Source organism: Bufo bufo, chromosome 9, assembly GCF_905171765.1.
Source record: "Bufo bufo chromosome 9, aBufBuf1.1, whole genome shotgun sequence".
In the NCBI taxonomy this organism is placed as follows: Eukaryota; Metazoa; Chordata; class Amphibia; order Anura; family Bufonidae; genus Bufo; species Bufo bufo.
In genome coordinates this window covers 106,419,402-106,432,879 of record NC_053397.1, presented here as the reverse complement: position 1 = coordinate 106,432,879, position 13,478 = coordinate 106,419,402, and the positions used below count along the sequence as shown (strand labels likewise).

The 13,478-nt window shown below is 45.1% G+C and overlaps 1 protein-coding gene across 3 annotated transcripts in view; it reads right to left on the bottom strand.

Annotated features, from left to right (window-relative positions):
* The window catches only part of HMCN1 (hemicentin 1), a 723,834-nt gene that overhangs the window by 493,387 nt on the left and 216,969 nt on the right, over positions 1 to 13,478 (bottom strand). For all 3 annotated transcript variants that reach the window (XR_005774384.1, XM_040408842.1, XM_040408843.1), the window contains one exon: positions 9,205 to 9,306. Coding sequence is in view for 2 of the 3 variants with exons in the window: in XM_040408842.1 (XP_040264776.1) it covers positions 9,205 to 9,306 (102 nt within the window). In the remaining variant the exon portion in view is untranslated. The remainder of the gene's footprint in view (positions 1 to 9,204; positions 9,307 to 13,478) is intronic.

Below are 13,478 nucleotides of genomic sequence, written 5' to 3'. Positions count from 1 at the left end.
GTTATCCGCGTCCGTGATCCGTGTTTCCAGTCCGTCAAAAAAATATGACCTGTCCTATTTTTTTCACGGACAACGGTTCGCAGACCCATTCAAGTCAATGGGTCCGTGAAAAAACACGGAGGCACACAAGATTGTCATCCGCGTCCGTGATCCGTGTCCGTTTTTTTCCTATCATTTTCAAGGCAAACTTGACTTAGATTTTTTTTTGCACTTTTCATGTCTGGTGATCCTCCAAAAATCAAGGAAGACACATGGAAAAAAAAACGGAAACAGATCACGGAACAACGGAACCCTGTTTTGCGGACCGTGAAAAAATACTGTCGTGTGCATGAGGCCTAAGTATGATTTCAGTGATACCAAAAATATAGCTTTTTTTTTTAAAGCGAACCTTTCACCTGGATTTCACTTAATAAACTATCAAAAGTACCTTATAGATCATCCTCATTGTGTTAGCACACGGTCTTGTCCCGCTTTTCTGCCATGTATATGCATGGAAAAATCGCTTTATAAAGTACTCTTCTCCAGCTCCACAAGTCGTGATAGAAGTCAAGGGGGTAGCCCTTCCCTCACTCCAGGCTGTAACTCCCCTGCCCTAACCCCGCCTCTATGCAGTCTAATTGACACCCGGCTCAGTCGCCGGGACCGCGCTTGTACAGGCAGCGCATGCGCCGTCGGACTCAAGCGCGATCCTGTAACTGAATCGCGCATGCGCCGTCCCCGATGCCTGCCTGTCTTCACTTCCTCACGCGCGATTCAGTTACAGCATCGCGCTTGAGTCCGACGGCGCATGCGCCGCCTGTACAAGTGCGGTCCCGGCGACTGAGCCGGGTGTCAATTAGACTGCATAGAGGCGGGGTTAGGGCAGGGGAGTTACAGCCTGGAATGAGGGAAGGGCTACCCCCTTGACTTCTACCGTGACTTGTGGAGCTGGAGAAGAGTACTTTATAAAGCGATTTTTCCATGCATATACATGCCAGAAAAGCGGGACAAGACCGTGTGCTAACACAATGAGGATGATCTATAAGGTACTTTTGATAGTTTATTAAGTGAAATCCAGGTGAAAGGTTCGCTTTAAGGCCTCATGCACACGGCCGTTGTTTTGGTCCGCATCCAAGCCGCAGTTTTGGCGGCTCGGATGCGGACCCATTCACTTCAATGGGGCCACAAAAGATGCGGATAGCACTCCGTGTGCTGTCCGCATCCGTTGCTCTGTTCCGTGGCCCCGCAAAAAATATATAACATGCCCTATTCTTGTCCGTGCTTTGCGGACAAGAATAGGCAGTTATATTAAAGGCTGTCCGTGCAGTTCCGTAAATTGCCGTCCATGTTTTGTGGATCCGCAATTTACAGTCGTGTGCATGTAGCCTAACTTTTACTACGTTCAGAGCTGAGGATTTTGCCTCAGGCAGCAGCTGACCTTCCTCTACATATATATAAGCATTATACTACAGGGGAACTATAGGGAAGTGCATATATACTATGGGGGCCACTACAGGGGAGAAGGCATTATATATGTTACCATTACAGGGAGGCATTATATCATGGGGGCACTATGGTGGAGGGGGGGGGGCATTATATATAGTGTCTCTACAGAGGACCATGAAGAGTAAGAATAATATACATGCTAGCATTATAAAGAGGCACCATGTTGGACATTATTATAATATAGGCGGCACTACAGGTAGGCATTGTAATACAGGCTGGAGAACTAAAGGAGGTATTATATATGGGTGCGACAGAAGGGCATATTATACATACTGGCATTAGAGGGGGCATTATAATACCAGTTGCACTACAGGAGGTCATTATAACTACAGAGAGCACTGCATTAGGACTTTATAAATACTGGGATTACTATAGAGGGCATTATAACTACTGAGGACACTATGGGGACTTTATTACTACTGTGGACTCTATAAGGATGTCTTATAGATCAGCCTTATTACTACTGAGGGCTCTAAACGGATGCCTTATAGAGGAGCCTGGTTACTTCTAGGATCCCTATAGGGGGTCCTTATTTCAACTAGGGGCCCTATGGAGCATTATTGATATTGGAAGTACTGTGGAGGCATTATTATTATTGGGCACGACATTTAGGGCATTACAACTAATGGGGTTGCTGATTGGGGCACTGTAGGGGGCACTATTACTATTAAGGTCAGTCTGGGAGCATATTACTATGGGGGGGGGGGGGGGGACTATCTCCATGGCTTTATTAATTCTGCAGTAAAGCTCAATTAAAACCTTTTATTTAAAAAATAAAATTGAACTGTATGAGAAGCTCACCAAGGCTGCTTACTGGACCGAGAGTCTAATCTACCCTTACAGCACCTGGGTCAAAATATTGTAATAAAAAAGGACAGACTCTCGAGGTGCTACCATTAATGTGGAGTACACACTTTGTGCCAAATTTAAGTGCTTCTAATACTTTGTAGCGTTTCTAATGTTGAGATATTGCACATTCCCTGTAAATATTAGTCTGTTATAGTGCTTTTAATTATTGTAGTGTCTCCCACTTGTCTATTATAGCACTACCAGTATTGTGTATTGTATACTGGTGTTTAGCTGCTATAGCGCCTTCAATGTAGTCGCACTGGTGCGCTGATGTTAATGCCATCACACTGTGTGTTGATATTAATGTTGTAAGACTTTTTGCGCCAATGCCAATATATTATAGTGCTTCTAACACTGTTGTGTCCATATATTGGTATTTATCCATTAGAGCACATCAGTATATTGTCTGCTATTAAAGGGTTTCTGTCATCAGAAAAATCGTTATGTAGCTGGCTGGCATTAGCGATGTGCTAATGTCAGCAGAACATAACTGTATGACTTGTATCTCCCTGCCTGCCGCCGTTCGCGCTAAATAATGACTTGTATAATATGCTAATGAGCCTCTAGGTGCTAGTGGGGCGTTCCTGGAGCACCTAGAGGCTCCGTACTCTCAGCGTTTGGCACGCCCATGTCCAGTTGATTGACGTTTAGTATTCGGCGCAGGCGCAGTGAGTGAAGGACGCTCTCCTGCTGCCGGCTTCACTCACTGCGCTGGATACTAAACGGGACGGCGAAGGCGCAGGATTTTATGGGCTCAGAGTTGCATGGGCGTGCCAAACGGTAAGAAGGCGCTCCGGGAGCCTCTAGGTGCTGCAGCAACGCCCCACTAGCACCTAGAGGTGCATTAGCATATTATAAAAGTCATTATTTTGAGGGAACGGCGGCAGGCAGGGAGATATAAGTCATACAGTTATGTTCTGCTGACATTAGCACATCACTAATGTCAGCCAGATACATAACGATATTTCTGATGACAGAAACCCTTTAAGTATGAATGTTGCTCTGTATAATGGGTGATTTATTCCATTCAATGGAGAGTATATGGCTCACCCAAATAATATAGAGCATTATATATCTTGTGTGGACTTGTTTTGAATTGCTTAAAGGGGTATCCCCATCTTCAGTTTTCATACTTACCTTCGTCCAGCGCGACGTTCACTTCCTGGATTCGGCGGTGCTTGACTGATGTCTTCTCCCGGCAAGGCCGCGCTTGCGCAGAAGACTGAAGTTTTTCTCCCGGCCGCGCCGCGCAATATCCTGAACGCACACGCCGCCACACATGCACCATGGTGACTTATTCCTGGCCTGTATAGTACAGAGCCGGCGAGCTGGCCAGGAAGAAGTCATCATGGCGCATGGCGGGGGCGTGCGCGTTCAGGACATTGCGCAGCCTGGCCGGGAGAGAATCTTCAGTCTTCTGCGCAAGCGCGGCCCGGCGGCAGGAGAGGTGACCGTAACCAGGGGAGACTAACGACAACAATTAGGTAAGAGGGGACTTATTTTCTCAAAAAGGGTGGGAATTGGGTGATAAAATGTATTTAGAAAAATGATCACTGTCAAATCATTAAGAGATTTAATAGTGATCATTGTGATGGGAATACCCCTTTAAGTCTAGGACTTATCCAAGTTAGATTAGGCAGTATAATGGGAGCTACGGTCTGATGACTCTAATCTCATCTGCTCTTAACATGCACAGGCTTTGTACATGTGCTTTTTAGTATCTGGCATGCCGGCCTCTAGACCAAAAACGATGTAGATGCTGAATAATTAATTGTTCTGTAGTTAGCAGAAACATATAGAAGTGTTTCAATGTTGCACAGAGAGGGAACACCACTACGTGCTGTTGCAAACTCTTGGAGCAGTTGAGATCAGACCAAAGCTCACATTATACCACCTAATATAACTTGAAAAACAAAACAAGAATATTCATAAAAGTATTTTACAATGTTCACTTTGTGGAATAAATAACTTGATAACTTTACTCTATAGGTCAATAAAATGACAATAATACCAAATACCCTATTTTTTGCCCTATAAGACGCTTTTTTTTTGTCAGTGCATCTTATTGGGCATATACTGTGTTTGTATAGTACAGCAGGACCAGGGAGAGGTAACTACAGCGCTCCCTGTACGGGCTCTGTTCTCACTGCTTCCTGGTCTTCTTCTGCAGTGCTCCATATGCTGTACTGTGACCTGAGCACAGCATGAGGACATCTGCGTGCTCTGTGACCTCGCGCTGTGCGATGTCGGGTCACAGCACAGCGTGGCAGTAAGAGCACTGGATCTCAGGAGCAGCAGCAGCATCTGGAGCAAGAGAGGTAAGCAGATTTTTTTTTTGTCCGATTCGGGGTCTTCTTAACACCAGGGGCCTCGTCTGAGGTCTGATTGGGGGTCTTATTAACATTGGGGGTCTGAGCTGAGGTCTGATTAACATTGGGGGTCTGATTAGAGCTCTGAACTGAGATCTGATTAACACTGAGGGTCTGATTTGAGATCTGATGACATTTGTTTTTCTTATTTTCCTCTAAAACGTAGGGGGCGTCTTATATGGCCAAAAATATGGTAGATATCTTTTATTTTTGTTTTTTAGTTTACTACCTTTGTACAATAAAAACCTTTTTTTTTTTAAAGAAAATGTTTTTGCATCACTGCATCCTAAGATCTATAACTTTAATATTTCTATCGATGGAATTGTGTGTGTGCTTGATTTTTGTTGGATGACATAGTTTTTATTGATAACATTTTAAAGTACATAAGGCATTTTAATCACTTTTTATTCTGTCTATTGGGGGACAGATAAGCAAAAAATAATTCTGACTTTTTTCACTTTTTTTGCAGTGTTTACTGTGAAGAATAAATGACATTGTCAATATATAGTTAATTGTTACAGATATGACAAATCCAAATGTGTGGAGGGATTTAGATTTTTTTTCCATTTAAAAACATTTATTAAAGGAATGTAGTATAGTGTATTATGCTGTAGGATAAACTGACAGGCAATGTTTTAGGCTGTGACTCTGGCATGGCCTACTCGCCATGTAAAGAAGGCAGGCTTGGGGGCCTTCAATATAAAAAAGTGTATTGGTGGTTACTAAGGGGTTAAGGCGCCTTAAATATTCGCCATGTTCTGCAGACCCAAGAGAAGGGGGACCATCAGCGCACAGTTCATAAGCCTGCATTTCTGATGGTATTGGGCTGCATAAGTGCCTATGGCATGGGCAGCTTATACATCTGGATGGCACTATCAATGCTGAACTGTAGAGATTTAAAAAACAAATATGCTCCCATCCAGACAACTACTCTTTCAGGGAAGGCTTTATATATTTTAGCGAGACAATGCTAAACCACATTTGTTGAGCAAATCAAAGCATTTGAAGTAAAATTCTATCTGAAGTTTAGGTAAAATTATATTCCAACAAATCCAAAATTCTTTGCGCTTCGTGGTAACAAATTGTTTTTTTTCCTAAAATGGCAGCTATACGTGTTACAAAATGAAAGTAAGAAGCCCGGGAATGTGAGAAGACCCAAAATGCCATGCAACCAATCAGCAACTAGCCAGCCCCTGTGATGTCACAGCCTTAGAAAGCCTTATCACGTGCCATTTTACTGTGAGCTGATCATAGGCAGAGATGACATGAGTGCTAAAGACAGTGTTCACAAAGCTTTTAATTGTGGAATATTGGATAGGGAGACTGCAGGAACAGTGTAGGGGGATCATATGGAGAGTTTTTACACAAAGGAAGAGCATAGGGAGACTACAGGGACAGTGCAGGCTCTGTAATCCGAAGCTAAAGGGATCCATAGGAGACGGCCCACTTATTTCAATTAGATAGCTCCAGGGCTTTTTTTCTGGCGGAACGCACCGGAACGGCGTTCCGCCACCTTTTGACATCGCAGCCTGCCATGCTCCAGCATCGCAGGCTGCGATGTAATATCAGCGGGGAGGGACTGGGAGGAGGAGCTGGGGGCCAGTGCGTTCACTGTGCTCCGGCCCCCAGCTCCAGTACAGTTATATAATGTGTAAAATTTGAAATGATTCTATTCATGAGGCCCCCTCTGTAGTAAAACATTCAATCTATCCATCCTACTCACAGGGCTGTTATCGTAATCCAGACCGGCCGGGCAGACGAGCGGCAGCGTCACTGACTGACGTCACGTGCCTGCCCAGCCTACTTTATGAATGAAGCAGGCGGCGCAGGAACGTGACGTCAGTCAGTGACGCTGCCGCTCGTCTGCCCGGCCGGTCTGGATTACGATAACAGCCCTGTGAGTAGGATGGATAGATTGAATGTTCTACTACAGAGGGGGCCTCATGAATAGAATCATTATTAATTTTACTGTACACATTTTATAACTGTACTGGAGCGGCAATGGGGGGGGGGGGCTGTGGATAGCACTGTTAAGGGGGGGTCTGTGGATGGCACTGTTAAGGGGGGGTCTGTGGATGGCACTGTTAAGGGGGTTCTGTGGATAGCACTGTTAAGGGGGGTTCTGTGGATGGCACTGTTAAGGGGGGGTCTGTGGATGGCACTGTTAAGGGGGGTCTGTGGATGGCACTGTTAAGGGGGGGTCTGTGGATGGCACTGTTATGGAGTGGGGGGGCTGTGGATGGCACTGTTATGGAGTGGGGGGGCTGTGGATGGCACTGTTATGGGGTGGGGGGGCTATGGATGGCACTGTTATGGGGTGGGGGGTCTGTGGATGGCACTGTTATGGGGTGGGGGGGTCTGTGGATGGCACTGTTATGGGGTGGGGGGGGTCTGTGGATGGCACTGTTATGGGGTGGGGGGGGTCTGTGGATGGCACTGTTATGGGGTGGGGGGGTCTGTGGATGGCACTGTTAAGGGGTGGGGGGTCTGTGGATGGCACTGTTATGGGGTGGGGGGTCTGTGGATGGCACTGTTATGGGGTGGGGGGGTCTGTGGATGGCACTGTTATGGGGTGGGGGGGGTCTGTGGATAGCACTGTTAAGGGGGGGTCTGTGGATGGCACTGTTAAGGGGGGGTCTGTGGATGGCACTGTTATGGGGTGGGGGGTCTGTGGATTGCACTGTTATAGGATGGGGGGTCTGTGGATGGCACTGTTATGGGGTGGAGGGGTCTGTGGATTGCACTGTTATAGGATGGGGGATCTGCGGATGCCATCCCCAGATCCCCCATTAACAGTGCCATCCCCAGATCCCCCATTAACAGTGCCATCCCCAGATCCCCCATTAACAGTGCCATCCCCATCTGGGGGGTTTCTTTGCTGGGCTGGACTTTTATAGTCTCCCCAAATTTTACTTGCATCCCTGTTCTCTAAAGGGCGGTTTTAGGGGGCGGTCCTAGGGGTGGGTAGGGGCGTGGCCAGGGGAGGGGGGCTGAGTTCCACCACCTTTTCTCTGAGAAAAAAAGCCCTGGATAGCTCTGTGCCCTACACAGGGATTGAAGCAGTGTCCACCTTGTTTAATAGATAAGCAATTTCATTACACCTTGATTCTCATATTGGGGTGATAATGCTGTCTAATTCTACTGTTTTTGGGCTGTCACCTTATTTAATAGATAAGCAATTCCATTAGGCCTTGATTCTCAAATTGGGGTGATACACCTGGCTCATTCTCTGGTTTATGGTGTGTCCACATTGACACTTAACCACTTATGTTAGCCAAACAGTTACTGTAATTTAGTGTTACAGACCTGTCTTATTTAACACCCTGTGTCAAATAAATTGATTCTTTACACAGCAGAATTGCCCACGAGTTGATCGACATTTTTTGTTGGAAAAATTATTCTTTTACCTGAAAAGTTATTCTTTTACTGAAAAACATTAGTCTTGTAGCAAAATAAATTAGTCTTTTAGCGAATAAATTCGTCTTTTATTAAATAAATTAATCTTTTACCAAATAAATGAGTCTGCACCAGTATTACAATCCCTGATCCCAATGACAAACTACGTTGAACAGGAAACTTGCACCTCTTAGCAATAGGTAGACACAGCGATTCGTTCAGTGCAGTGTGTCTGCAGCCCCAAACATGTAAGGGCATCAGTTAGTGCTGAACGCCAGTTGGCCCTCAAGGAAGTTCCATTTTCTCCACCACTGGTCCACTGGTCCACCACTGGTCCAGTCCTTCTCCCACTGTTTGTTTACAGACTGCAGAAGTAACATGCAGGTATACAGCATTTTACCGGTGCAGCCAATCATTGTCTTCACCGCATAGGACAGTGATTGGCTGTAGCAGTCTAATGAGATATACCTGCATGTCACCACTGCAGTCTGTAAACATACAGCAGGAGAAGGACTGCACCAGTGGCATAGAAAACAGAGGTGAGAATGGAATATTTTTTATTTTAAGGCATTCTGGGGCATTGCTCAAATTTCAAAGTATTTTGGACAACCCACTTAAGGAGTTAAGCAGGTTGTTTTTATATAATTGCTACTCAGGGGAATATAGGGGAAACATTTAGTTACTTTTGATAATGTGATTTGATATTTTGATAATGTTTCATTTACATATTTTGTATGGTTGTTATTAAACATATTGGGGGAGATTTATCAAAACTGGTGTAAAGTAGAACTGGCGTAGCTGCCTATAACAACCAATCAGATTCCACCTTTCATTTTCCAAAGGAGCTGTCAGAAATGAAAGGTGGAATCAGATTGGTTGCGATGGGCAACTAAGCCAGTTCTACTTTACACCAGTTTCATAAATCTCCCCCTTATCATTTTCCTGGTCCATGTTTGCATAGGTCCAGCAATCAAGTGCCCATAGGAATAAGCAGATTGTTCGATAGATTGTATTTGAGGTTATATGTGAATATCAGTCTCCCTCAGGATGTTTTATTTCTTAAGCGCTGGGTGTCTTTTCAGCTCTAATAGTTCTATCAATTTACCTGGATTAGGTTTCCCAGAAGCCTTACATTCAAGAGTCACATGCTGATCAGCAATCACAGTCTCATATACAACTTCACCAGAATGCTCTATGTTTGGTGGTTCTGAAACAGAAGAACAATAAAGATAAGGAATATATGCATTGAGGGACTCTACAACTGTAATTGTGGCACTAGTGTTTTTTTGCCACTAAAAAAAGTTAGAATGACCACTCCCATTGTCCTGGCCACCTGTGGTTTTTGACACATTCTTTTGGCATTTTTCAGCGTTTTTATGCAAACAGTGTGTCTGACCATTATCTTTTTCTTTATCCCTTTTTCCCCAATAGAAAAGAAAACACCAGGAAAATCCTGTATAAAAGCACACAAAAGGGAACCTGTCACCAGGGGCATACACATATCTCAAGGCCCTATAGCAAAACATAGTATGGGCCTGCCCCAACAAGTTTCCCAGTATGCAGCAAACACTCCCAGGCAACCTGGAATGCAAAGTGTGACTTCCCAGATTTCTGATGAATTTATTATTTTTTTTAATTCAAAATTTAACAAACTTCTATGTCAGAAAGATTAGAATGGGGGCTTCATTAATATTTGTCACGGACATACCCAGACATACAGACGTCCCGGCAACAGTGAGTGGCAGGAGATCTGTGAGACTGGCAGCACGTGGTTTGATCTAACAGGTTTTCCTTGTGGATCAATAGGTTTCTGTGTTGTGTCTGGTAATGGCCACACCTCTTGCCTCCAGGTGTTGCTTATGTGGTCGTTTAACCTTCCTTATTTATAGTTGCTTCTCCCACTATGCTGTGCGGTTTATAGCTTCTGTGCCTGTGGATTGTTTGTGGTTGGATCTCCCCTGAGTTCCTGGTGCTTCTATAGCCTCTGTGAAGTTAAGTCTTTCCTTTCCCATTTGTATTTTGTTTGGGTTCTGTGTGTTGCATTTCCCTATTGTTTGTATTAGGCCTGAAGTAGACTCCTGTTCATCCTTCCTTTTGGAGGCCCTATAGGGCTAGATAGGACTCTAGGTATTCTTGCGTATGAACTCATCTACCTTTGGGGTCTGTTCATACTGGTAGTCAGTAAGGATTTTGGTTAGGGTTTTCACTAGGAGGTGTCCATCTTCCTTCCCAAGTACTCAGGCCCGATTACCTGTTTCCCCCTTCCCTCCTATGCTCAGTGCGGTGTTTCCCTCCCACACCAAAGCGTGAAATTATGACGCTTATTCTGAACTAGAGATGGCCTTGCGGTTCGCCTTGCGGTCATTTCGCGGCGAACTTTGCGCGTTCGCGATTCGCCGAACATGCAAACATATGGCGATATTCGCACCCACCATATTCTTTTACATTGTGAAGAACTTTGACCCATGACACATCCATCAGGTGGTGCAGGACAGCCAATTGAGATGTTTCAGCCCATAGACATACCCCCTACATTATAAATAAACCTGATCTGGCCACCATTTTACATTCAGTCTTTTGCCAGTGTAGGGAGAGGTTGCTGTGTGGAGCAGGGACAGGCTGTTAGGGACACCAAACACTAGCTAATAGAGCCACAAAAGTCCTTTTAAGGACTGGTATAGATGTGCTATCGATAGGTGGGACATACTGAGGGGTGTAATATAATTATAATATACTTTCTAACATAGAAAGTATATTATAGTGCAATTGTATTGTGCAGCAGTTGTGTGCAGTTCTGCTGCGATACTGCAGCTACACAGAGTGCCAAACGCTACTGGAACAAATAATTTCTACTGGTGTAATTTACCAGTTGCCCCCCAAAAAAGTGATTGAGGCAGGGGTGTTATATACCAATAATATACTTTCTATATTGTGCATTTGGGTAGTGCAGCATTTGTTTGCGGTTTTGCTGCGTTACCGCATCTACACATAGTGACAAACGCTATTGGAACCAATAATTTTTACTGGTCCGAAATTACGTTCAGCGCAGCAGGGGGGGATCGTGACCGATAAGCGCACTCGCCTAGCTTACGACAGTGTGGACTACCTCACATTTCTAAAAATTTCAAAAATTTCAAAAAATTTATAAAAAGCATATATTGCGGAGGAATTCAACACATGGGATGAGTCAACCACGTTTGATTGAATTCCCTCATGACTGCCCACAAATATCCGCCACCAACCAGAACAAATCATGGTCCCTGTCTTAGTAAATACAGTGGCTTAAAAGTCCTTTTATGTCCGTTGAATTCCTAATTTTTAGGACCTGTACTGGCCGACAGTCACATTTTTATCCTGTGACCGCCTAATGTCCCTCCAGCCACAGAATCCTACAAAGTTGTGTGCTGTCAGGTGAATGCCTATTGGCAAATTTTTGGGGCCTGTACTGGTGGCAAGTTCTCACAACAATACTGCGGGGGGGGGGAAAAAATCGCATCATTAGGGATTTTCGCAATGGCGCTTTTTTTTAAACACTCAATCTTCATATACAGCGATTGCTCTAACATGCATGTGAAATGTAATCAAATACACTGCTTTAATGTCAAATTACTTACAGTCAAAAGTTCTTCCTCACTGCTGCGAAAATTGTTGCCAACCATCTTTTCTGATCGCATCCAACTTCGGTCTGGTGGAAACCAGTTGCTGCAGTAGGCCGCGCCTATTTTGCGCATGCGCAAATGCGAAAATTACTTTGCCGATATTTCGCATTGAAAAAAATTATGAATGGAGATCGCAAATTCGAATAATATTTGGTGGCTGCAAATATGAGCTGAAGTTTTTTCAGGTTTGCCTGACATTAAAGTCTATGGGGCCCGCTGCGAACACACGGTTCGCGAACATTTGAGCGAACGCGCAATGTTCGTCCATCACTATTCTGAACACCTTATTTATAAATGTATTTGCACTAGACAATTGATATAAATATATTGATAAATCATCTGCTTTCCTTCACGCAGTATATTATAACACTGGCTGCTGCAGTGTCACGGCTGAGGGTGGGGAAAACCCTCAACCGTGCGGTGTCAATAATAAAGGGTAGCTGCTGGGCCAGGACAGGAAACAGGGAGCAGGTCACCTCCTATAACGTCCCTAAATCTGACCCTGACTCCTAGCTGTATGAGCCAACCCTGATGGTAGGAGGGCTCATACTCCGTAACCTGGGGTCCCTACTAGCCCTGAGGAAAACCCTGGACTAGGAGCAGGGTAAGACGACCTGTTCCTCCTAGACACGGAGGAACAGGAGTCTCACTGGCCAAGCTGCAAGGAGAAGGGAAACATATTGTCACGACTGTGACTGATCCAGACAGGTGCTCCCATCGGCCTTTCCCCACTCTAGGCTTGTTAGGGTGACTGAGGGTTTAGGCATCCTGCTCGCCGCACGGGTTCACACCCCGTCTAGGGTATCAGGGCAGACAGGTGCCAGCTTAGGGTTAGTCAGGGGTGGCCATACTATTCCCATCCGTAGATAAGGGTCCCCCTTCCCCTCTGTCTGGTGCGACACGACTGCTGCTGGGATAGCGGTCGTGACAGTATATCTGGCCATTAAAAAAAAAAAAAAAGTGACATTTCTTTTTTTTTTTTGCTTGCTGTTTTGCTTTGTATTTTTCTGTTCCACTATGGATCCGGTTACGGTTTTGGCAAAACAATTACAGGGATTATCCCTTGAAGTGGCAGGATTAAAAGCAACAGTGCTGCAGCAGCAGCAGCCATCCTTGGGTTCCACCGTGGGTTCCACCGGAAACCAAGGTACTCCTGAGCCAAAAGTGGCTTTACCTGATAGGTTCTCAGGAGGGAGAGACCAATTTGTAACCTTCAGAGAAGCTTGCAAATTGTTCTTCAGGTTACGCCCTAGATCCTCCGGCGGTGAGGAACAACGGGTGGGCATTGTAATTTCTCTCCTGCAAGGAGATCCGCAGGCTTGGGCTTTCTCCCTACCATCAGACTCTCTGGCCTTACGATCAGTGGAGGAGTTTTTTGAAGCCCTGGGTCTCGTATATGATGACCCGGACTTCGGCAAGAGAACCGGTCTGCTGAACTATATTGTTCCGAATTCCGTAGGTGGGCTACTGATACGTTATGGAACGACTCGGCCCTTAGGAGTCAGTTCTGCCAGGGGTTGTCTGAAAAATTAAAAGACGCGCTGGCGGTATACGAGGTCCCTGGGTCTCTGGAGGCTGCTATGTCTCTGTCCATAAGAATCGACAGACGACTCAGGGAGAGACTATTAAATTTTACGGAGGGTAGGGATCGGTTTGTTATGATCCAGTCGAACCAATGCAAATAGGGGGCGCCACTAGACGGGTGAATCCTCCTAAGTTC